General features: G+C 55.4%; 1 protein-coding gene across 7 annotated transcripts in view; it reads right to left on the reverse strand.

The window, feature by feature from the left end:
• Positions 1–578: 578 nt before the first annotated feature.
• KLHL29 (kelch like family member 29) overlaps positions 579–22,417 on the reverse strand; it is a 315,301-nt gene continuing 293,462 nt past the window's right edge. For all 7 annotated transcript variants that reach the window (XM_067008043.1, XM_067008045.1, XM_059079189.2 and 4 more), the window contains 8 exons: positions 16,205–16,407; positions 14,827–15,086; positions 11,892–12,090; positions 11,576–11,758; positions 11,190–11,370; positions 5,314–5,507; positions 4,800–4,944; positions 579–2,743 (listed from right to left, as the gene is read on the reverse strand). In XM_067008043.1, coding sequence (XP_066864144.1) covers positions 2,560–2,743; positions 4,800–4,944; positions 5,314–5,507; positions 11,190–11,370; positions 11,576–11,758; positions 11,892–12,090; positions 14,827–15,086; positions 16,205–16,407 — 1,549 coding nt within the window. In that variant the 3' untranslated portion in view covers positions 579–2,559. The remainder of the gene's footprint in view (positions 2,744–4,799; positions 4,945–5,313; positions 5,508–11,189; positions 11,371–11,575; positions 11,759–11,891; positions 12,091–14,826; positions 15,087–16,204; positions 16,408–22,417) is intronic.

Genomic DNA, 22,417 nt, shown 5'->3' on the forward strand with positions numbered 1-22,417 from the left:
GTTCTTCGCTTTTGCCCTGGGCTTTGCGTGGGTATCCTTAGGAGAGCAAAGCCGGTCTCTACAACAGGTTAGAGAGCAGCCTCAGGCGGGACTGAAGAAGGCAGGGAGGCCCCCGACTGGATTTTAGAATGGCAGTTACAACTTGTTCTTCCTGAAGGAAGGGTGTTGCGTCTCTTCTCAGGCTGATGGCGTGGAGTTGCCGTGTGGATCTGTCACAGTTCTCCAGGACAGCCTCTGGCAGAGGAAGCAGACCAGGGGGAAGCTAACTTTTTGAAGTTTTCAGTTGTACAAGTGTAATAAGAGCACTTAAACTGAAGGGAGATCCTCAGAGCCGATGCCAGAGTGTTTGCAAGTCCCTTTCAGCTTTGACCTTTAATTGCCCTTTATTTCTTGCCTTTCAGCCCTGTACATTCATTCCCTCGCTGAAGAGTCCTATCCTTTATGATCACCAAGATGTGCATTCAAGTCTGTCACAGAGCCCAGACAGCTGATGGGAGAGGTGGCACCAGCCTGCACTGGGGTTTCTCATCTCGGTGGCAAGGACAGTGGCACGCAGAGGCATTACATTGGCTTCCGAGTCTAGATCTATAAATATATTTATTATAACAAGAACTTAACAATAAACATATACTATGTACAACACCGTTACAGAGAACCCTGTTTTATATCATTCACAGAAATAGCCAGTTTTGCTCCAGTGTGATAACTGAGGAGAGAACAGGATTTCAGTGTCGTCTGGGTTGAGTCTCGCTGACCACTAGCACCTCCTTTGGAGGTAGACGCCCACCAACGCTGACATCGCCCTGCCCCAGGCAGTTAGACACTTGTGCTCCAGTCCTTGGGTTCACACTTGCACCCTGTTTGACATAAATACTTTAAATGACATACAACGTATGTAGTTTTGTGCTTATTACTTTTTAAAAGAATAAATAATATTAAAAACTGCATAACGAAGCTCGGTATCTTGTCCAAGTGGGAGCCACACTTGTAGTGCTAGAAGTTGATGCCCGACATTGGGACTTTGTGTCATCAAATACTGAAAGATGGAGAGCGTGTCCTGTCCTTTTCTCCTTATAAGTGGTTTTTATGATGAAATGACGGCAAGTCGACTTACCAGGTATAAAAATGGTAAATGCGTATTTGGTACCAACTTCAGCTCAACAGCACGGCAGTGGCGGCTGCCTCCTTCGTGCCCTGGAATGGAAACTGGTCACCACGTGAGGTTTGAGGGTCTGAGGACTAGAGGGAAGGCCTTTCTCTGTGAGCCACGGGGTGGCCTCCCTCCTGGCTCCCCTTGCTTGGGTTAAGATGCTACTAGAAGAGTGATTCCACCCTGCCCCTCAGGCCTTGGCTGTCACGGCTCGTCTGAGAAGGCTGTCCCCATCCTGAGAGCTCTTTGTGGCAGGTGCCTTAATATATAGCTATAAATATCAAAAATAGTCTCCTGTGCTTTGTAGACATGTATCCTCCCTCCTTCCCTTCCAACCTGGCCTGGGTCCTCAGCTTTACCTCATGGAGGGAGCTGAACTGGTATCACGGCCAGAACTGGTTTCCTTCAGGAACAGAGCTGTCTCTCTAGGACAATGCTTCCACGAGGCACGGCTTTTACGGGGCTGTCTGGGAGTTACTTTTTCTAAAAATAAAACGGGGGCGTTCACCCCCACCCAGGAGAGATCCTCTATTCTGAACATAGAAAAATTAGAGCAAATGCCCCACTCTGGCACTACCTACAAAGAGCTTTGGGAATTCCCGCGTTATCCCTCTCGTGGCTGCCTCCTTCTCTCGGTACTTAAAAATAGCCTTTTGTTTATCAAGAAAATGCCTTGGAAATCTAAATAATTCATATGGGATAAGAGAAAGCTAGCACAATCACCTTGTCCTTCTCCAGCAAAAACACGGTAGAAAACCCTGTGAAGGGACGGACGGTTCTCCCTAGCTGTCCCCACGGCTGCCGCCGCTCCAGTCACATCTGGCTCCGCAAAGAGCCTGGACTTATCTTCGACCCAGTGGGGACCAGCACTGGGCCTCGGGCCCCCGTACATAGTCTTGTCCCTTGTTTTCCCTCGGCCACTGAAAGCATAGATTGGTTCAAAACAAAAGTAGGAATCAAAGTGATAAGGACACTTTGATCTTATTCCAAGAGAGCCTGACGCCTAATATTGTCATAGGATAACTGATCTATGGTTGGATGGGGATCACGTTTGCCCTGCAGGAAGGGAAAAACGGCTTCTCTCTCCCAGTGGAAAAATACGTGAAACTATTGCACCGCGCAGAGTGAGCGCCTCCGTTCAGAGCAAGTGCCTCCGCAGGAGCCCCAAGGCCCAGCTCGCTCGCTCGCTCGCGGTTCCTGCTGCTTGGAGGCTACTCCCTCGTTTTCCCCAAAGGCGAGGATGATTTCCTACATTCAGTGTAGACGGTATTCAAAATGTGTAGCGTAGTGAGTCCCTTGATTGTGTTGGTCGGCCTCTTATTGGTGTTGCTGAGAGTTGATCTTTGTGAGTAGCATTTGCCTCACCAGACGTGTGTGTCCACAGTCTCGGCGTTGGCTTTCCGCTGATGTCAGCCGCTTTGAATATATTTCTTTATCACGACGCAGCCGTGTCTGAACACGGGGCAGGGCATGTGGGGGAGGAGGGCCCACGTGTTGGTTGCAGGCTCATAGGCTTCCATGTTGCCCAGGGCAGGCCCCTCACTGCTAACAATGCCTCCAGTCGCATAAATCTTGCCATCGAGTACCACAGCACTGTCAGAGAAAGCGAGGAGAGACTTAGCCACTGGATTTCCACCTGGGACCTGGAGATAGATTCCTGGCACCCTGTCCTGTCGCAGGCTGCCTCTCCCCTTTTGCAAAAGTCATGTGGGGTCTTGCTGCTCTTCTCTGCCCTCTGACCTCAGCGGGGATAAGAAAAACACCTTTCCTCCAGGACCAATCAGGACGTCATGCTATACTACCCTCCAAGCTGTGGGCGACACTGATACATACTGGGTGTCCCAGGGCCTGCCCATCTGACTCAAGTCGGCTGGGAGATGAGCAGCCTCTGTGTACAGGTGCTCGGCTCAGTTCACTGGGTGTCTATGGAGCATCGTTTTGGTGTTGCTGGGACAGAGCCTTCCTACCACTCAAATCCAGTTGGGAACATGACGTGCCGGAATGACAGCAGACAGGATAACAAGGAGCTAAGCTGTAACTGAGCATCAGCCACTCGACTGGGAATTTCACCCTTGCCCAGGTGCTCAGTTAGAACCTCCTGCTGTGATTCCTTCACACGTGTGACCTGATACCGCCGCCCGCCCGTGGCTGCAAGGGCCTGGTGTGCTCTCTGCAGCGTCACGACGGTGGCCCGGGCACCTTCCCTGAGCCACACTCACGGGCTTGGTCAAGCTGTCTCGGACAGCTCTCTGCTCCTCTGCACTTACTATCTCACTACTACATCCCAGCTACCCCTTCACACGGATGCCAAATCTATGCTTGCAGCCCCGAGTTCTCTCTCATTTCAGCTAATGGCCATTTCTTCTTGGCTGTCCCCTGAAATTGAACAGAAACCCTTCCAAAGTCTCCACCCATTTCTGAAAATATGCGCCTGGACAGAACATGTGTATCTAGACGTCTTCCCGGACACTGAAGCCCCCAGCTGTCTCTCTCGCAGCTCCTTGCCGTCTGGGCCCCTCACGCTTCTCCCCTTGTGGCATATCCTTTCCCTGCTTCTCTTGCAAGACCCAGCTTAAATCTCCCCTCAGGCATCATCTCTCCGTGCCCACACTCCGGCTGTCTTGATCACTGGACAGTATTCTCAGAGTTGCCCTGCACACGGCCACCACGTAGGATATGTGACATGAAAGTAGGGCTCGAGAACTGTAGCATCTTCATACTAATAGGAACTTAGCACTCATCTAGTCCAAGGGCGTGTTTCATAGGGAGAACTTCCCCAGAGAGGGGAAGTTATTTGCCCAAGGTCACATAAGATGTCAGTGGTAGACTGTAGCTTTCCTAGCCGTGCCACACAAACAGCAGGCACTCAATAAATGCTTCATGCTCTTGCTATACCGAGGAGTCAGTGATCACCTCTGCACGGGTACAAGATGTCTTCAGGAAGGCTCTGTTATGGAAATGCTGCACATGGGGTCTCTGTGGTTCCCATTTTTTTCCTAGTTCCTCTTAGTCCAGGAAAGGGTGGGGCTAGAAGAGCAGGGTGTGTGTGTCACTGCCCAGGGTGGTTCATTTTTCTGGGCCAGAGCGCCCCGGGAACCAGGCCACACTCCGACCTCTACCTCTCTCTTCCTGGGGGGCTGGTCTGGGTGTGTTTCTGCCCAGTCAGCTGCGGGACTCCAGGGCAGCTGTGCCTTGTGCCTCACTGGGTCCAGCTCCAAAGAGCCATCAGGGTCATGCGTGCCATCAGGGCACTCCCCCCAAAGCCACCTGTCCCATGTAGGGGATCACACAGCTCTGGCCTGTTGCTGCGTCTCGTCTGTGACCGGGCAGGTGGTCCTGGGGGGAAGCTGACCTCATAGCACCACCCTCACCTCTCACTGAGAGACGGTGTGGCCTTAAGGATCTGGGGCCATTGTCTGTAGGAAGCCCTTCCTGTGCAGCTTGGAGGCGGGGGTCAGCTGGAGACACAGGGTCAGGCTTTTGGGGCACTTCACACTCTGCATGACACCCACACCCGCGGCTGGCGGAGGCTGGTGCTGCTCTGGGCCCAGGTACCGCCTTGGTCATCGGATGGTGGTCAGTCCTCGTGAAGCAACCCCTCCCGCTGTCCCTTCCCCCGCCCTCCTCCTCCCAGGCCCAGCCTCCTCACCTGCAGAACTGGCGAGAGTGATTCATGTTGGGACCCGCCTTAATGTTCCCTTTGTCAGGGTCATAGATAGTGGTGGCTCTGGCATAAGCCCCACCCAGGATGAAAACGAAGCCATTGAGGGTGACAGCGGGCGCGTACTTGTTGTCTGAAAGGAGAGAGGAGCAGGCAGGCAGGTCAGGGCCCTCTGCTGGGGCCCCTCCCCTCCTCCATCCATCCCAGCAGGCCCTGCAGGGGACGGGAGCTGCAAAGACCTCCAGCATCACTGGTTGGCCCGAGAACAAGGCTGGGGCCAGGAGACACCTGGCACGGACCAGCTTGCCCTTTGTCCAGGTAGTGGGAGCTTCAGCTGCACCTGAGCTGGGGCCTCCCCTCCCCTCCCACCCCCCCCTGGACCTGGGTCTGCAGAACCCTTGGGCTCAGCCCGCCCTCTGGGTTTGGGAATATTGACACCGACTAAAGCGATGAGGTGGGGCCACTGCCCTGATCCTGGGCCGAGGAGACAGCTGGTTCTCACCAATCATCGGGGACTCGATGAAGCTCCATGTGTTGGTCTGTGGAACGTAAGACTGGAGGACGCCTGCAGCTCGGCCCGCCTCGTTCACGCCCCCAAACACGTAGATCTTGCCTCCACACACTGTGGCTGCTGCCGAGTGCACCGCCTTGGGCAGAGGGGCCACCACCTCCCATTGGTTGGTGATGGTGTCATACCTGTTGAGAGAGGAGAAGAAGAGCCAGAATCAGAGATGGGCCTCATGCAGGGCAGGGGCCCCAAGCAAGACAGCAGACACAGGGGAGCCCCACCACCCACTTCCTGCCCTTGGCGTAGCCCAAGATCACACAGTGGAGGGCACTTGGGATGCATCACTCAAGGCCACCCAGGATCTAGCCCAAACCGGCCCTCTCAGCCTCCCTCTTGAACCTCAGGGGGGCTCTTGTCTGTCTGTGGAAACCTCTATCAGCTCCCCAGCTTCCGGGCCTCTTCGGCCCTCTCTGTCCAGCTCAGTCCTACTCTTTCATTCAGCAGCCCCGCACTGGGCATCTCCTACATACCCAGCCCATGGGCTGGAAACTGGGGAAATAGTGGCCTGGACCAAGGAAGGAGGTGGGAACAGAAGGAGAGGTAAACTGATAAGGTTTAGCATGAATTGATGTCTCATTTCAGGGAGTCACTGAGGATGCCTCAGGGTCTCTGGCTTGGGAAACTGGACAGAGGGGGACAGGGAATCGAGGTTGGGAGAGTTTTGGGGAGGAGGATGATTTTGGTTTTATTCATGGGAAGTTTAAAGTATCTGTGGGTAACAAATTGTGGATGTGCAGGGGCAGTTGGTATTTAGGTCTGGATTAAATATTCAGCTATGGGATCCTGGGCACATAGATGGAAACCGAAGACAAGGTAGTTCACAGGGAGCGTGTGGGGTGAGGACGGGCTGAGGACACTGGGGAGATGCCGGCCTGTATGAGGGGAGCTGAGAGGAGTCCAGGAGGAGTGGTGATGTGACAGGAGGCAAAGCTGCAGCACGGAGGATGTGACAGGAGGCCAGGAAGTCCCCAACAGGTCACTGGTGGTCATGTCAAGGGCACCATCTGTGGAACGGGAGGTGCAGGGCTATTTGTGTATGGAGGAGAGAGCGGGAAGCCAGGCAGTGGAGCTGGCTGGTTGAGGCGTCTCTTGGATGAAACTTCGCTGGGGAGATGGCCAGAGAAGGTGGGACTTAGAAAGGACTATGGAGCTAAGAGGGGTTTTGCTGATAAATGTTTAACAGCCAGCTCACCAGGGAAGAAAGTCCTGGTGTGTAGCATTTGCTGATTTCTGTAATGTAAGTACTCTCATCATGGCTGATTTCAAGCTACCAATGGGACATCGCTGAATGTGGGGTTGGGAAGAGATTCTCAGTAGTGCCCCAAGATACAGAATCTCCCCCACGTACAGATGCAGTGGACACATACAACCTTCAGAACATAGGCAGTAGTAAAATGTAGAAAAAAAAATTAGACAGTGATGAGTTTGGAGTATGGATTATCTTTGTTTTTAAATAATTTAATTCTAAGTTTATATGACTTAATTTTTAATAATCTCTGTAGCTAACAACTGACTTGCAGAGTTCCTGAAGATTTAACAGTGGGCTCTAATGAACCAATATGAACCAGCTCCAGCACAGCATGGGTTTTATTTTAATTTGGGGCGGGGAGTTTTAATTGTGTTCACATGCTGATAGGAAGGAGCCCAAGTGGATAAGGAATGATGAACTATATATGAAAGAGAAGGGAGAGCTGATGATGGGAGGCTCCTGGTAGCTGGATGCAAATTGGATCCAGAGTAGACAGGGAAGTAAGTGGTGGCCATTTAGGCATGAGAGAGGAAGGCAAGGATGGCATGAGCATGAGGACATGTGCAGGAGTGATGGCAGGAAAAAGAGAGAGTTCTTGATTGATGGCTCCATTTTCTCTATAAAGCAGGAGTCAAGTATTGGAGGAGTCTGTGGGGTAAGAGCCTTGAGGAGAGAGGCGAAGATGGGAGACGCACGCTCTTGAGAGTGGGAGAAACGGCTGACAAGGGAAACACAAAAAATGTCCTGCACCATGAGGATCCAGTAGAGGTTGGAGGACTTCAATACACAGTGGGGCCAATCTACAAGACTGTGGGATTTTCTCCACCAGCAATCAGCCCCCAGAGGGCAGGCGTGGAGACGGTGAAGGGTAGGATTGAACAGGCTTGACCAGATCTCTAGGATCTGTGGTGCAGGACAAAGTGGCAAAGTCAGAGGATGGAGAAATGATGGAACAGGAGTTCCAGGCAGGGCAGGGAAAACAGACACAGCTGATGGCAAGAGTAGACCGGGCATTAAGCAAATGGGCCACTGAACCGGGATCTTTTTTTTTTTTTTTTTTTGCGGTACGCGGGCCTCTCACTGTTGTGGCCTCTCCCGTTGCGGAGCACAGGCTCCGGACGCGCAGGCTCAGCGGCCATGGCTCACGGGCCCAGCCGCTCCGCGGCATGTGGGATCCTCCCGGACCGGGGCACGAACCCGCGTCCCCTGCATCGGCAGGCGGACTCTCAACCACTGCGCCACCAGGGAAGCCCTGAACCGGGATCTTTGAGGTGTTTCTTAGTGGGGCAGCTGTGTTTCTCGGTTGTTCCCTGAGGGCCACCCTCACAAGCATTCACTCTGGGTCTTCCATCTACGGCTCACCACGCTGTTCACTGCTCTTTCATGGGTTCTGGACCCAAGGCGGGGCCTCCACCATGGGCCTGCTGCACCACCACACTTGGGATTCTCCCAGCACACCTTTCTCGGGAAGTACACGGGGCCCACTTTTCCTCGTGAGCCTCCTTGGGGCATGAGCCATTGCATGGTCACAGCTCGGTGACCCAGGAAAATGGTCTCTCCTAGCTGGTGCCCCGGGCTGTGAGACGTCCAGCTCTGTGCTTGCACAGACTCAGGATTTGAGAAGCTCAGGTACCTGAAAGGGGAGCAGGGCCTGATTCAATTAAGCCCCAGACGCATGATACGGGGCTAATAGGCAATGGAATAAGTGCCTTTTTGGACAGTGTCAGAAGTTCAGATATCTGTTTTTTAAGCCGACGTGGCAGAGATCCAAAAAGCTGCAGAAGGAGCTGGGAGTCACTGGAAGATTATGTGGCTGTTAGTCTTCAGGCTTTCGGTGTAATGGCACATTCTGCCAAACGTGAATTTCTTGTTATTCCAGGTGGCTGATTGCCAAGCCACAAGCCCTCCCGTCAGCTCAATCTGTCAGCTTCCTGCTTGAGAAGGATATGCTAATGACATGCAAATGACCCCGCGGAGTGCGGCGCTCTGCTATCATTTATCCAGTAACCACAGCTACTGCAATATATTTCTATAAAGTATTAGACCCAGTTATTTATATAATGATATAATACAGGTTTGTCTATTACACTGTTGTTTTAAACTATAATTATATAATCTTGCCCTAGTCCTGCAATACAGTAAGGTAATTATAATGCACCATACATCTCATTCATTATCAATATAAGAGCAATTTGTACCATTGGTGCTTCCTGGGGAACAAAGTGTCCTCGTGTCTGTCCCCATTCCCCCGACCTTCCTGTCACCCTGAATTCTCATCATTGCCACTGTGTGGCACAGAAATTGACTTGACCAAAGGGGGTCTAGCTATGCTCCTTGGGAAGCAGTGGGCACCCCTTCCATGTACCCTCCACCCGAGAGTCTTCAGGTCTGTGTCCTGTCCATACAAGGACGGCTGACAGATCCCAGTGGGCTAGGGAAGGCCTCAGGGCACCGTGTCCTGGACTGCTCTTCCATCTCCTGGGGTTCCCAGGGTGGCCTTGCTCATTCTGTGCCCCAGCTGATGTTTTGCAGTAGAACAAAGGCCTCGCCAGCTGCCAGGGCAGGCTGGTACAGGCTGCTCCTGGGCATTGGCGAACTGCTCCTGGGCCCAAAAGGAGTGGAGTTTGCTCCCCTTCTTTGTGCATTTGATCCTTGAACAAATCCCTGTATTTATCAACAAGTTTGCAAAATGAGTAATCAGCATCTTAGGAGATTAAAAATAGCTGACAAGAGCAAGACAGGATGACAGATCTAGCTCAGTTTACTCCTACATAGAAAATGTCTCATTTTCGTGTGTTTATAGTGGATCACAAACGAGTGGAACCTGGTGCTTCTGGAAAGCTTGGGGAGTGATGGGTGTGCAGTGGGTCTCACCGAAGGCTGTCAGCATCGGGGCTGAACCAGGTTCAACAGCAGTATTAATATCTTCATAATCACATGGGGACTCCCCATTATCTTCAAATCAATATGACAATTAAACGTTGTTACTGAGCCATCTCTGAGCTCCACTTGGGGGAGTTAAAAGCCCACAGTGAAAATCCAGAGCCTGTCTCACTCTGAAACCATCTTTGCCGTAACATTTATCGTGTCCAATTAGCCGTTGAGGGAAAAATACAAACTGAGGGGTTTGTGTGGCTCTACAGGCGAGAAGCTGTCACACGGGAAGATGTGCTTTTCATGGCAGCTGATGACGGGGGCCGGCGGGGTGGGGGGCTGGCCAGGGCGCGGGAAGAATGTGGGAAAAGGGCTCCGGTGACCTGACCCGTGACCCCCTGGGTTGGAACTTGGGGCCAGTTCAGCCTAACTTGTCACTCTCTGGGGCACTAGATTCTCCAAAAGCAGGACTGCCCTGCAGTTTCCCCCATTCTGCTGCTGACTCACAAAGCTGTCTGAGCTCTTTCTGCAGTTTCTCTCCACGGTGTCCGTTCTCTGCGTGATCCATTTCCCCGTCTCAAAGGAAAAGACTGTTTCCACCCAGAGAAGCGCCCTCCTCCAGCCTGTTCCCCTCCTGCCTACACATGATCCCTCTACTAGGTGCGGCCAGCTTTAAAGGGCCGAGGTGAGGAAGCCAGCCTGGAGCTTCCAGCAGAGGGCAGGCTTTATACACATGACTTACATTCTAGAATTCTAGAGAATTCTAGAGGGTTGGCCAGGCCTGTGTGCAGTGACCCTTCCCTGGGTTACATGCAGATTTCCTGGGATGTGTGGGAGGGAGGGAGGAAGGGAGCTCCCTCGTGTGTCACCTCCACTTGGCAGGAACATGAAGGCACAGCCACCGGCGCGGTGCACATTTGGACCATTGGTTCCAGCTTAGCCCTACATCCCAGTCAGTCACTGGGCTGCCGCTTCTGGTCCCAGTAAGTTCCCTAACTGCCTGGTCAGGGCATCCAAGCCCATCCTGTGTTTTTGCACCATTGGCTCTCAAGCCTCCAGCTTGTCTGGTCCCCTGAATGGGACAAGAGTGTCCCACCTCGGTGGCTGGGCAGTTGTTACCCTTCTTGCTTCTACTCCACCATCCCTGGTCCTCTCCCTTTGCTGTGTGTGAAGAGCCTGGGACTATGGCCTTTAAATGTCCAGCCTCAGGACTTCCCTGGTGGCGCAGTGGTTAAGAATCTGCCTGCCAATGCAGGGACCACGGGTTCGAGCCCTGGCCCGAGAAGATCCCACATGCTGCGGAGCAACTAAGTCCGTGCGCCACAACTACTGAGCCTGTGCTCTAGAGCCCGCGAGCCACAACTACTGAGCCCATGAGCCACAACTACTGAAGACCCCGTGCCTAGAGCTTGTGCTCTGCAACAAGAGAAGCCACCGCAATGAGAAGCCCACGCACCGCAACGAAGAGTAGCCCCCGCTCGCCTCAACTAGAGAAAGCCCGCGCGCAGTAACGAAGACCCAACGCAGCCATAAATAAATAAATAAATAAATAAATAAATAAATAAATAAATAAGAGTCCAGTCTCCAGTGGGTCTTAATTGGGTGGGGTTTGGGGAGGAGGACTGATGTGCTTTTAGCTCTCGGGGAATGTCAGAGGATGCCCCTGTCGTGCCTGTGGCCTCCTTACCTCTCCACGTGGTCCACGTTGCCTGCCACGCCAAGTCCCCCGAGGGTGTAAATCTTCCCATCATAGACAAGGCTATTGTGCCGACAGCGGGGGACCGTCATCCTGGAGACGAGGTTCCAGTTATCGAGCAGGGACATGTAGCACCAGACATCGGCCAGCGTCACCCCTGATTCCATCCCACCTGTGGGCAGTATGGGAGGTCCAGAGAGTGGGCAGGGCGTGAGGAAGGGCCCCAGGCTGGGCGGGCGCAGCCCCGGGGGCAGGAGGAGAGGGCTTCCCCTGCAGAGTAGACACTGTGGCCTGGGCCTTCCTTAACCCTGGTGTGGGGAGAGGCCCCCCCGGGGAAGTCTGTGCCCGGTCCCCAGCCCAGCCCTGAGGGGCCTCACCTGAAAGGTAGATGTTGTCCCCGGCACTCACTACACTGAAGAACTCGCGGTCATAGAAGGGCAGTGAGGCCAGGGGGTACCACTTGTTGTTCTGCGGGTTCCAGCAGGTGACGGCCACCAGCGAGCGCTGGGTCATCCCCACCATCTGGCGGCCCCCAACCAAAACGATGACCTCGGCCACACCTGCAGGGACACGAAGGGCACCCTTGGGATAGCCTGACACTGTGTCAGCATCCGTGCCTCCTGGGGGACCACCCAGAGCTGGGCTGACGGCATGGCGCCTGCCTTTGGGGGTTCGGGGCACATGCCGCCATACCTGCTGAGAGGCGGGGCCGCGTTCGGGGCGTCTGCATCTCCTGGCGGGCGTGTGGCAGCATGTGGTAGCGTTTGGCCTCGTTGACCAGGTCCCGACACGCTTCCGATGACTTGATCAGCTCCTCGTTGTCAACCACGTTGAGCAGGTAGCTGGGGTGGATGAAGGGGAGGCGGACCGCTGCCAGGAGCTCCGCCGAGTACTGCGGGGTCAAGGGGGCGTGGGCTCTTCTTAGATCATAAGATGGCGCCACCTCTTGTGAGGCGCGTCGAGAAGGAAGCGGGGAGAGGTGTGGGACGGGGCAAAATGGGTCATTCGAGTGTGCATTTGGCTTGGGAGTGTGGGCACTGCTCACCCCAGCCAGGCAGAGCTGACGGGCGCCCCCCGCAACAGGAGGCGAGGAGGGAAGGAAGGGGGAGGTCTGGCGAGCTGTGGCTGACCGTGGGGTGGACCACCCATCGGTCTCTTGAGCACCTTCTCCCTGCCCCCACCCAGGTCGTGGGCCTCTGCTTCACACCAGGCTGCAGGGGACTGAAATGAGGATCCTGATCCTTGACGAGGTGGGGCAGGAACTCGGGAAGGGGTGGGAGGGAGTGCCCGCCCCGCCCCGCCCCGCCCCGGGACAGCTGATGGCGATCATGGAGCTTGCCGAGTCGTAACCATCAGAACCTGTGCCTCCTCATCACCGGCAACCCCCTTTCGTGGCCTCCCATTGGACCCCCTCCCCTGCATTAAAGGCTTTTCATGGACTGATGTGAATCTCCCTCTTGTCTGGCAAACTCTTTGCTCATCACTCTATTTTAGTTTCATCTGACGACTAATTGGTGACCACTCTTTGCCGCTCATTGAGTGTGCTACTGGGGTGCAAAGACCAATAAGACCTGGTCCCTGACCTCCAGGTATACACAGTTTAAGGGTGGGGAGGGGATCCATCACATAAAAGGACTCTTCCCAAAGCAAGAGTCTAGTCAGGGGTTGTGGGAGTGCAGGAGAGGAGGCTCCCCAGAGCGGATGCCGCCCCAGCCTGGTGTGGAAGGATTGCCAACTTTTCCAGACCTAAGGCGGAGCCGGGGTGGGGGTGGGTGGGTGGGGAGGGGGAGGGGGAGGAGGGGGGATTCAAAGCACACGCAGAGGCATCGGAGTGTGAAAGAGAGTGTTGCATTTGGGGGATTCTATGGAGTTGGATGCAGAAGGTTTCTGCTGGGCTTTGGGCAGCAGAGAGGGAGAGATGAGACTGGAGAGGTCAGCTAGGCACTGGCCTCCGCTGACCTCCTGCCTTGTTTGCCAAGGGCTGTGTAGTGCTTCCTGCAGAGTGGATGCGAGCACTCATGAGGGGTTTTACTTTATTTATTTTCATTTTTTAAAGTTTTATTAAAAAGTTTTTTGGGGGCCGTGCCACGTGGCATGTGGGATCTTAGTTCCTGGACCAGGGATCGAACCCGTGCCCTCTGCAGTGAAAGTGCCGAGTCTTAACTGCTGGACTGCCAGGGAATTCCCTCCTGAGGGGTTTTAAACAGAGAAATTACAGGACCAAACATGCTCCTAGGAAGACCACGAGGCTGCAGGGTGGGAATGAATTTGGAAGGAGGAGACTGAAGGCAGGGAAACCTCTCAGGAGAGGACTGCAGTCCTCCTGGTGAGATCAGGGGCCTTGAATGGAGAGAGAGAGAGAAGCTGGCTCTCATAAGAGGAGGCACAGGTGGCAGTGGTGCGTGGCCAGGTGGAGGTGGAAGGTGTGGGAGGACTCTCAACTTCTGCCATGGGTCATGGGCAGAACTGAAATAAGGGACACAACAAGATGTGTGGGTCTGGGGGTCTATGAATTCGAGGGGCTTGGGGGACATGGGCTGGAGGTGTCCAGTAGGCAGTCAAAGGCAGGGGTCTGGGCTGGAGACAGATTTGTGCATTGTGGTGGACGGTGGGGGTCATTATCACAGCCACCCAACCTGACTTCCTTCCTCTGAAAATGAACCTTGCCCCGTCCCTGCCTGATCAGCCAGAGGACCACCTTCTCCTGGGCCCAGTGGCTGGGGCAGGGGTGGAGAGCCATCTCTGCATCCTGTATCCACCCAATGCTGTGGATGCCCGCGTCCGCCCCATCCCTCCCGCCCTCATGCCTCTTCTTGTTCCACGCGCAACAAAGTAGCCCCTGTTACGTGTCACTCAGCTGCCTCAGCTCGTTCTGGGCTCCCGCCTCCCTGACTCCGTCCTGCCATTTGCTGCACTCTGGGGGGACTCTGACCTCTCCTGAGAGCTACCTGTGTGTCTGCACTAACTGCCGGGCGCTCCCCACACGTTAGAACCAAGGTAATTCCGTTCTAAGCGAGGCCATCAGCCAGAGATCCTGCCGGGCTGTGCTTGATTTCCTGTAACTCAGGGGCCCTCCTGGGGACCCTGCCCTCTTTTCCTTCCGCCCTGGACTCCGGCTCTGATTTCTTCAGCTGTCCCCACTGAGGGATTCGCCCTCTGCCCCATCAGGCGAGCAGTGGTTTCCTGTCTCCAGTGTGGTTTCCACTTGGTCCAGGCGCTCTGCACCCTCTCAACAGCCAAAGCACGGGTGGGGGTCCTCCTGCTGGGTCTGAGCTCACGGGAGCCCAGGGCACCCTGGCTCAGGCACACACTTCTCTCCCTGCAGGGCCCTGGTGCCGCCCACCTGGCCTTGCAGCCTCTCGGTTGGCTTGGGTCTCCTTCAGGTGTAATGCCAGCCCTAGAGAGCCCTCTAGGGCCTGATTTCTCATCTCTCATCCCCCTTCATGTCTCTGCACCCACGGGAGCTGGTCCAGCCTCCCTACCCGGCCTGCTGGCTCTCAGATGCTCCCGTTGCTGTGGCCAGACCAGGCAGCCCTGCCTCCTCTAATCTCCTGGCCCCTTGCTCCAGACACCATCCCTGTACTGTGAGGGAGAAGGGGCAAGCGGGTGGGGGTGGGGCAGGCCCTACCTGCGCCCGGGACGCGGGGTCCTTCTTGATCCACTTGATGACGGTCTCGTACACTAGCTCCTCGGCCTTGGTGTTGAGGCTGTCATTGGCGATGTAGGCGATGAAGTCATCCTTGGAGATGTTTAGGATCTCCTCCTGGGTCGCCACCTCGGGGAAGATCTGTAGCGCAAAGGCCTTGGCCATGTGGTAGAGCTCGCTGCACTGCATGGCCTCGGCCATGGCCAGCACCCCCAGGCAGTTGCTGGCCGTCAGCTGCTTCTCTGGGGGCAAGAGCACAGGACGGGACCACTGACTGCAGGGCCCTGGAAGGGGTCACCACCCGTTCCCATAACCTGTCACTCTGGATCCCTCTCTGAGCTCATGTCTTTGCGACCTGCCTTCAGCATTCAGGGTCCCCACAAGCCCATTTCCTGTGTTCCTGGATCTTCAGATCCATTTTCTGGCTTTTTCTCTGCCCGTCTCATACCGACTACCCCGGGCCTCTCTCCGCTCCTGCAGGCCCCCGGCAGAAGGACTGAGGCTGAGGTATGAGTGCCAGTTCCAGGCTCGGACCTTTTTCAGTGCCTGTGAGTGAAAGAGGCCTGGGCTTGGGGGGTCACGGTGTCTGCCGTAATTGTGACAAGCACGTCTGGGGTCACAGCCTTCTACTTTAGAGTCATGGCAGCAGTAACACCCCTTATCAGCCCAGCCACCACCTCCCATGGGTCTTGGCCTCACCCATCCTGACCTCCAGACCTGGGGTCAGTCTGGCCAGAGCTCCTGAGATCCGACTAATGGTTATTCTAGTCTAGACGTGTCCGGGTCCCAGGAGGCCCATCACTTTTGTGGGCCCAACTCAGGAGCTGTGGTTCCTGATTCTTCTAGATGGCTCATTCCCCCAAGGTCACATCTCAGGCCCCTGGCCATCCCCACTTCTCTCACTCCACACTCAGGCCGGTTCTGGTGACTCCTGTCTCTGCCCCTCCCCCCCCCTGCTCTCACCAAACTGGGCGGCTCCAAACTGTAAAGTGACTGTGTTCTCTGGGTCGGGTCTAATAGAAACAACTTTGTGCAGTGTTTAGAGAGCAGGGCTGTGAGGCCAGGGCACGGGATCCCCATGAACAGACCATTCACACAGGCTTCTCAGTCCATTTGTCCTCACAAGGCTGCCTGGGGTCCCGGTGTGGCCTTTCCGGCCCTCAGAGGAGCAGTGCAGAGAACATCTCTGTCCACCAGTGAGCAGAGGCCTTTGTGCACAGTTAACCAAATTATCACCTTAAAACTGCTTTGGAATCCAGCTACACCCTGAGGCGGTCTGGCTGGGCACACACAGCCCTTCCCTCTCAATCCTTGCTGTTTTTGAACTGTTTGCACAGCAGCACTGTTCCCTGCGGCTCACCGAGAAAGGACACGCAGACTTTGCAGAAGGTGTGGAACTGGAACTTGCTGGCTGCCTCTAGCAGGGTCTTGGCATTGGCTGAGTCGATGACCAGGGAGCCCGTGTAGACAAACTCCAGCAGCAGCTCAAGGACGTCGGCCTGCAGGTTGGACAGGACGAGCTCCAGCTTCTCCCGGCCGCACTGGCTGCCGTCTTGCACCGACCTAGGCACAGAGACCAGGGTGTCCTTACCTGCCGCCCTGCGGCCACGGCGCCGCCTCCTCACAGGGCTAGGTCTCCCTGCACACCTTGGTCACGCCCTTCATGTTAGGACTCAAGGGACACAGCAATGACACACCTGAACCTAGCGACCTTACACGGGATCTGAAAGAGAAGAGTCTGACCAGAGACGCCCAGAAGAACAGAAAACCCTGCTTATCACTACTCGGCATGTCCATGCAAAAAAAGATGCAAATCAAAAAGCATGAGCTGTGGATGGGGACGAGGACCAGGACTGGCCTCAAAGGGAAACAATACGGTTCGGCTCCACTGCTGGCCCCGGCGTCTCCGCCAAACAAAACGTGGCCAGCAGGTCCCGGGCCGCGGGGCCCGTCTGCCTCCAATGGGAGAGTCTCCAGCGTGACTGAGGCTCCCAAACATCTGTGATCACAGCCAATCCCTTGATTGCCCCGAAGACTGAGGGCCCCAAGCCGTCCCGGAACCCCGACTCCAACCCCACCTCTTTCCAAAAACATATTGTTTCCTTTTAGGCATGGAAAGGAAGCCCTTCATGACATTGTTTGGAAACTGAGGACGAGACGAGATAGACGGACAGAATGGTTAGAGCCAGGAGGAGGGGAGGGAGAACAACCAAGGACTTCCGCCACAGACAGCCAGCAGCCATGACCTAGGACCTGGCCCGGGGCGGGGCCTCCTGCCACATGGAACACGGGGTCAGAGGTCAGAGTGGCCTGCGTGTAGAGTGTGCATCGGGCTTGTGAACTGGGGGGAGCAGGGGAGGGACACAGATATATAAATATGTTTATATCTGGTGTCTACAGAAATACAAAACCATTGCAAAGGCTCCTAAGGCCTGGCAGCCGCGCCCTAAAGTTGGACCTGGAAGGAAACAGATAAGATGAAGCAAAAATAACACCAATCCAGAAGTGACCAAGAGGAGAAACACCCAGAGAGTTAAGAGGGAGGAGGCAGGGTTCTCAGAGGTGATCGGCTTGGCACGCGGTCTTGGCCGCTCTGACCTGTCCTGCTTCCCGCACTGAGCCTGGTCCTGCCCGGGGGGCTGGGTTCAGCCATGTGCTGGGAAATGACCTCTGCGTTCCTGGCCCTGCCTCCCCACCCTGTCCTGAGGAGGCCAGGGGCCAAGACTCTTGTGACTGGTCCCTTGGGTGCACCTGTGGCTGGCAGTGGGGGTGTGCAGGTGTCCGGCGGGTGAGCAGGCTGGCCCCAGAGAGAGGCTGACTCCCGTGTAAGCAGGGAGTTAGGGAGCCCCAGCTCTGCCGCCGACAGGCAGCCCTCAGGCTCCTTATCTGCGAAACAGAGGGCTGAACTGGATGAGGTCCAAAGTCCCATAGAGTTCACACGACAGAGTCTGGAAAACACCTTCCCGGGAGACTCTGCTCTACACAACAGAACCTGAAATGCCACCGTTTGAGCAACATTCTCTCCGGTTAGGCACTGGCCTCCCATGGCCTTTACAATACAAATATGACCTGGCAGGGAACAGGTGAAGCAGTGAGCCTGCGTCCAGGCCCCCCTCCCAGGGGCGCCACTCTGCACCTCCACATAGGATGGCTCATCTGACCAGGGGCCTGAAGGCTCCATTCTGCCTCGAGCCCTGGGCAGACCCAGAAAGCTGAGCGGAAAGGTACAGGCTAAACAGAAGGTCTGAGCAGAGCCCCTTCTCAAACCCATAGATAGACACAGTGTGTGTGAGTTTCAAAGTGTCTTAACACACCTAGTGTTCAGCTGTCAGGATGGAGTCCCATGCTTTGGTGACTTTGTTAAGTATAAAAATGGTTTATTGTGTGATCACTTGAAACCACAGACATTCTCCACACTCCAGGCCTCCGGGGCCATCTGGTCAACCTCTTACTCTACTCTGCCTTCCTTCCTACCTGCCACTCTCTGGCCTCCACACCCTCATCCCCATGCTCTTCATGCTCTGCAGTGGTCACGTTGGGCCACAGCCAGGGCAGGGCTGATGAGGCCAAAGTAGGGCTGCTTCCCTTCTCCCAAGGCTCGCAGCCACTGCTGCCTCCTCCTCTGGCCAGCCCTCCAGTCTCCCCACGAGTCCTCAGCACAAAATCAGTGAAGAGCTGAGGTGGGACTTTAGGATGTGCACACACATGTGCACATGCACGCACTGAAATGCATGTGACTTGTGACCCTGAGAACCAAGGAACAACCCTGTGAGGAGGGGTGTTGGGTAGATGGAAGGCCAGTGGAGCCCCCGGCCCCGAGTGATAGGTCTGATGGGACCTGCATGGCTGCACTTGTGGGGAGATGTTGTCTTGCCCAGAGTATGAGCCAGGGAGAGGCTCCTGGGGACAAGGTCATGCTCGCATGGCTAGGAGCCAAGGGGTTGCTTGGGGAGGCTCACGGGATGTCAACCATTGCAGGTGCTGCCCAGGGTTGAAGAGGACCGCTGCTCCTGTGATGCCCGGCTGAGGCTCTGCTCCTCCAGAACCCCCATTTCCCATGCGGGCAATCTATGGCGAGGAGGGGGCCACTGGGCAACCTGTGGGGAGTGGCTGGAGGCCCCTGGGGCCAGATGCCAGACACTGTGAGCTGACTGACCATTCCTCTTGGAATGAGGAACTCTTGGGGACGGGATGGAGACTTTGTCACATGACTGAGTTCAAGATCTGGAGGAAGAGAGGCCCCCGACAGTGAGGCCTCGTGCAGCTCCCCTGCATAGGCATGTTTATGGTCCACACAGGCATTCTTGTGTGGCCGGACAGCTGTGGGAGCAGAGGGAGGCCAGTGGCCACTCTCCAACCCTGACCATCAGACTGTCTCGGGACGGAACCTCTGTGCTCCTTAGACCTCTTCCCTCTGAGCAAGGACCCCCTGGGAGGTATCGATACCTGGGAGGTATCGCGCTTGATGGGTGGCCCTGGTCACCAGTGGAGAGTTGTGTCCTCCCCAGATAACCATTCTGTCCCTGTCCTGAGCTGGCTCTGGGGGTCTGAGCATCCCATTTCTCTCAGCCCCGTGGAGTATCTGGGGAGCTGCTGGGCAATCGGGGTCATGACATGACCTTGGAGAAGGGGGGAGTAGGGCAGGATCGGGCAGCCCTAGCCTTATCAGAGTGGGGCTATGGACCTGACAATTGGGGGTAGGAGCATGGGAGTGAGGGTCAGGCTGCAGCTGCCCAGTCCACACAGGGCCCCCAGGTTCTATCAGAAGACTAAAACTTCCTGGGGTCAACTTCTCCCAAGATGGGGTGTGTCTCTAGGGTGTGGGACACAGCCTCTGCTTGGCAGGCCTAAGTCTGTGGATGTTCTGGGAATGCCTTAGGCCCAATAGTAGGATGTTTTCGACCCCACCATTAACAATTCACTCACGTGGGATAAGAATTGCCTTCTGCACAATTCAGGACAGAGTGCTTCATCTACCCCTCGCACACCTCAGTGATCAGATGCTTTCATTTTGCAAGCTGGACCTGCAACTGTTGGGGCAGTGGTGGGTGGGGACAGTCACGGAGCAGGGATGAACGTGGATGGTACCCTGCTCTGCTCAGGAGGGTGACCCCACCCTCCTGACGTGATGCCCACCCTGCCCAAGGAGAGGCACTCAAGCGTGTCATCAGCTCCAGGGCACAAACACAAGCACGCACCAGACTCAGTGGGTCTGAGGACTTTCCTGGCAATAAGTCTGGCTCATGTCATTCTGCCAGCATTAGAGATGTGTGACTATCTGCTCTTCTAGTCACACTGCTCTATTCTCCCAGAAAAGGGGGTAGACTGTCACCCACAAATGCCCAGCATCTCGGGGAAGGAGGGCAAAGGCATATGGCTTGACTACTGCATTAACGTCTGTTGGGCTCCCCTACATCCCAGGTCTGTGCTACTCAATTAGAGAGATCCTTTTAGCTTCCTCTGGAGAGGGAGCTGGAGTGAGAAGCCCAGAGTCTACACATGGGCCTTGTGAAAATCAACCTGCACAAAATCAGTTTGTCCATCTGTTTTCATTTACTATGAAAAGAGGATATAGTTCAAACACGTCGGTGGCTCCAACAGGCTTAGCGAGATGAGGGTTTCCGCTGGAAGGTAGAATGCCAGGTCTCTCTCCCATTTGGTGGGACCAGGGGGCAGTGCTCCTCTGGGGCTGGACATTTCCTCCCACACTCTTGGCAGAGAGGGCAGTGTCCCTGCTGTCTCTAAAGAAGAACAGTCCCGTCCCCTCTGATGGGGCCTGCAGCCCACCCAGCCAGTGACCCTGGTTCTACTAACCATCCCCCAGAGCTCCTTGGCTCCTGGGGGACAAGCGAAGGGACTTCTCCTCCATGGGCCCAAAGAGAAAGTCCAGGGCAGACCTAGGTCTTGCTTGCTGGAGTTGAGAAGTGACCCTTGTGACTTGGGGGCTGCATCCCCAGGACCCCACTAGGTCTAGTGTGCTCAAACCTATCCTCCTTCCTTCCTGAAACCTGGAAGGAGGCTCAGCCCACAGTCTTCTCCTCCACTCAGTCCTCCTGGGGTTCCCTCTCCAGCCGGGATGCAGGTGAGGCCTGGTTGTTACGCAGCACTAGCCTTCACATTATCCAAAGACAGAGCTGCAGCTCCTTTTCCTGCCGGGTTTTCACCTGATTCATAGGGACTCGGATGGGGCAACAGATGGGTGATGGGACAGCCCAGCTGTCTCAGCCCGGGCTTTGTTTTGAGCTTCCCCATGGCCTCGTGCACTCTTCTCTTGGCCTCCTCGAGCCTCTTCCAACCCTCACTCCAGGGGACCCGGCCCCTCCTGGGTGTGAGGGAGAGATCCTGCTACTTAGGTACCTGTCTCAGGGGGGGATTGTGTCTTCTCTCGGGCAGATCCTGTGGGCAGTTTACAAGTGTTTCTAATAGATACACACGCGTGCACAAGTACACACACACACTCTGCATCCCTTTTCCTTGCATATCTGTCTACCCTGTCAACACTGAGATTTTATTTCCCTTCCTTACAAACTTCATGCACACAAAAAAGTGCAGTTTTGTTCTTCCCTGGGTTAGCAAATGGATGATGGTAAGAGCATGAGCTTTGGAGTCAGACCTCAGTTCAAATCCCAGATCTACTGTTTACCTAAAATTCTCTTGCCTCCATCCCTTTACCTGTAGAATGGGGATACTAATGGCACCTGCTCCTCAGGGTCAGTGGGAGGGTTTGCAGGATGACATTAGACATCTCAGCAAGTCTCCCTGTGGCTGGGTCTTGCCCTTGTCAGAGAAAGAAGACTAGAGTTTCAAACTAAATAAGGGAAGACAAAGGGCAAGAAGCTGTTGCAGCCTCAGCAAAAGTATGAGCACAGGCGAAGGAGGAACAGGTGGACACAGTGGAGGTCGGCCTGGAGCCTGGAGAACGGGGCTCTGGGCAGGAAGTCTGCACGGCCACGGGGCTGGTGGGGTCGGGGTGCTGATGGGGGGCTGATGGGCCGAAGGGGAATCAGAGGCTGGTCCAGAGGGCACTCTGAGACCTGGCTCTCCCGCTCACGGTCCAAGTGTCATCTTTATGAATCGCAAGTCTGACCGTGACACCCCAGGCTTAAAACAAAGTCCCATGACCCGGCCCCCCCCTCCCACGCTGCCTCATTCCCTCTGTCTTCACTTCACACTTGGAGTTGCAGGGACACCAGGTCACTCGCGCTGCCTTCACCCCCTGCTGTCCCGAGGCCCTGCCCTCACCTGCATGGCCAATTCCCCTCGGGGTTCAAAACCCAAGCCAGATGCCACCTCTTCCCAGGGACCGTCCCCAAATGCCCCTCCCCCTGTAGAGTCAGGCACTCGGCCTGGGAGCTCCAAACCTCCACTGCTACCCTCATCCTGCTCTCCCAGTCACACTTCTTTACACTTTCTCCCCCACCAGACCGTGGGCTCCCTGAGGGCAGAGACCCATCTCATCCAGTGATTCTCACAAGACCTGGACCTGGGAGGGGCTCCTGCTTGTTTGCTGGGTGAAGAGTAGGGAATGACTGGGCTCCCTACGTCTGGTCTGTGGCTCCAGGTGAGGGCATCC

The sequence above is a fragment of the Kogia breviceps genome, chromosome 11 (genome assembly GCF_026419965.1).
Source record: "Kogia breviceps isolate mKogBre1 chromosome 11, mKogBre1 haplotype 1, whole genome shotgun sequence".
Taxonomy (NCBI): domain Eukaryota; kingdom Metazoa; phylum Chordata; class Mammalia; order Artiodactyla; family Physeteridae; genus Kogia; species Kogia breviceps.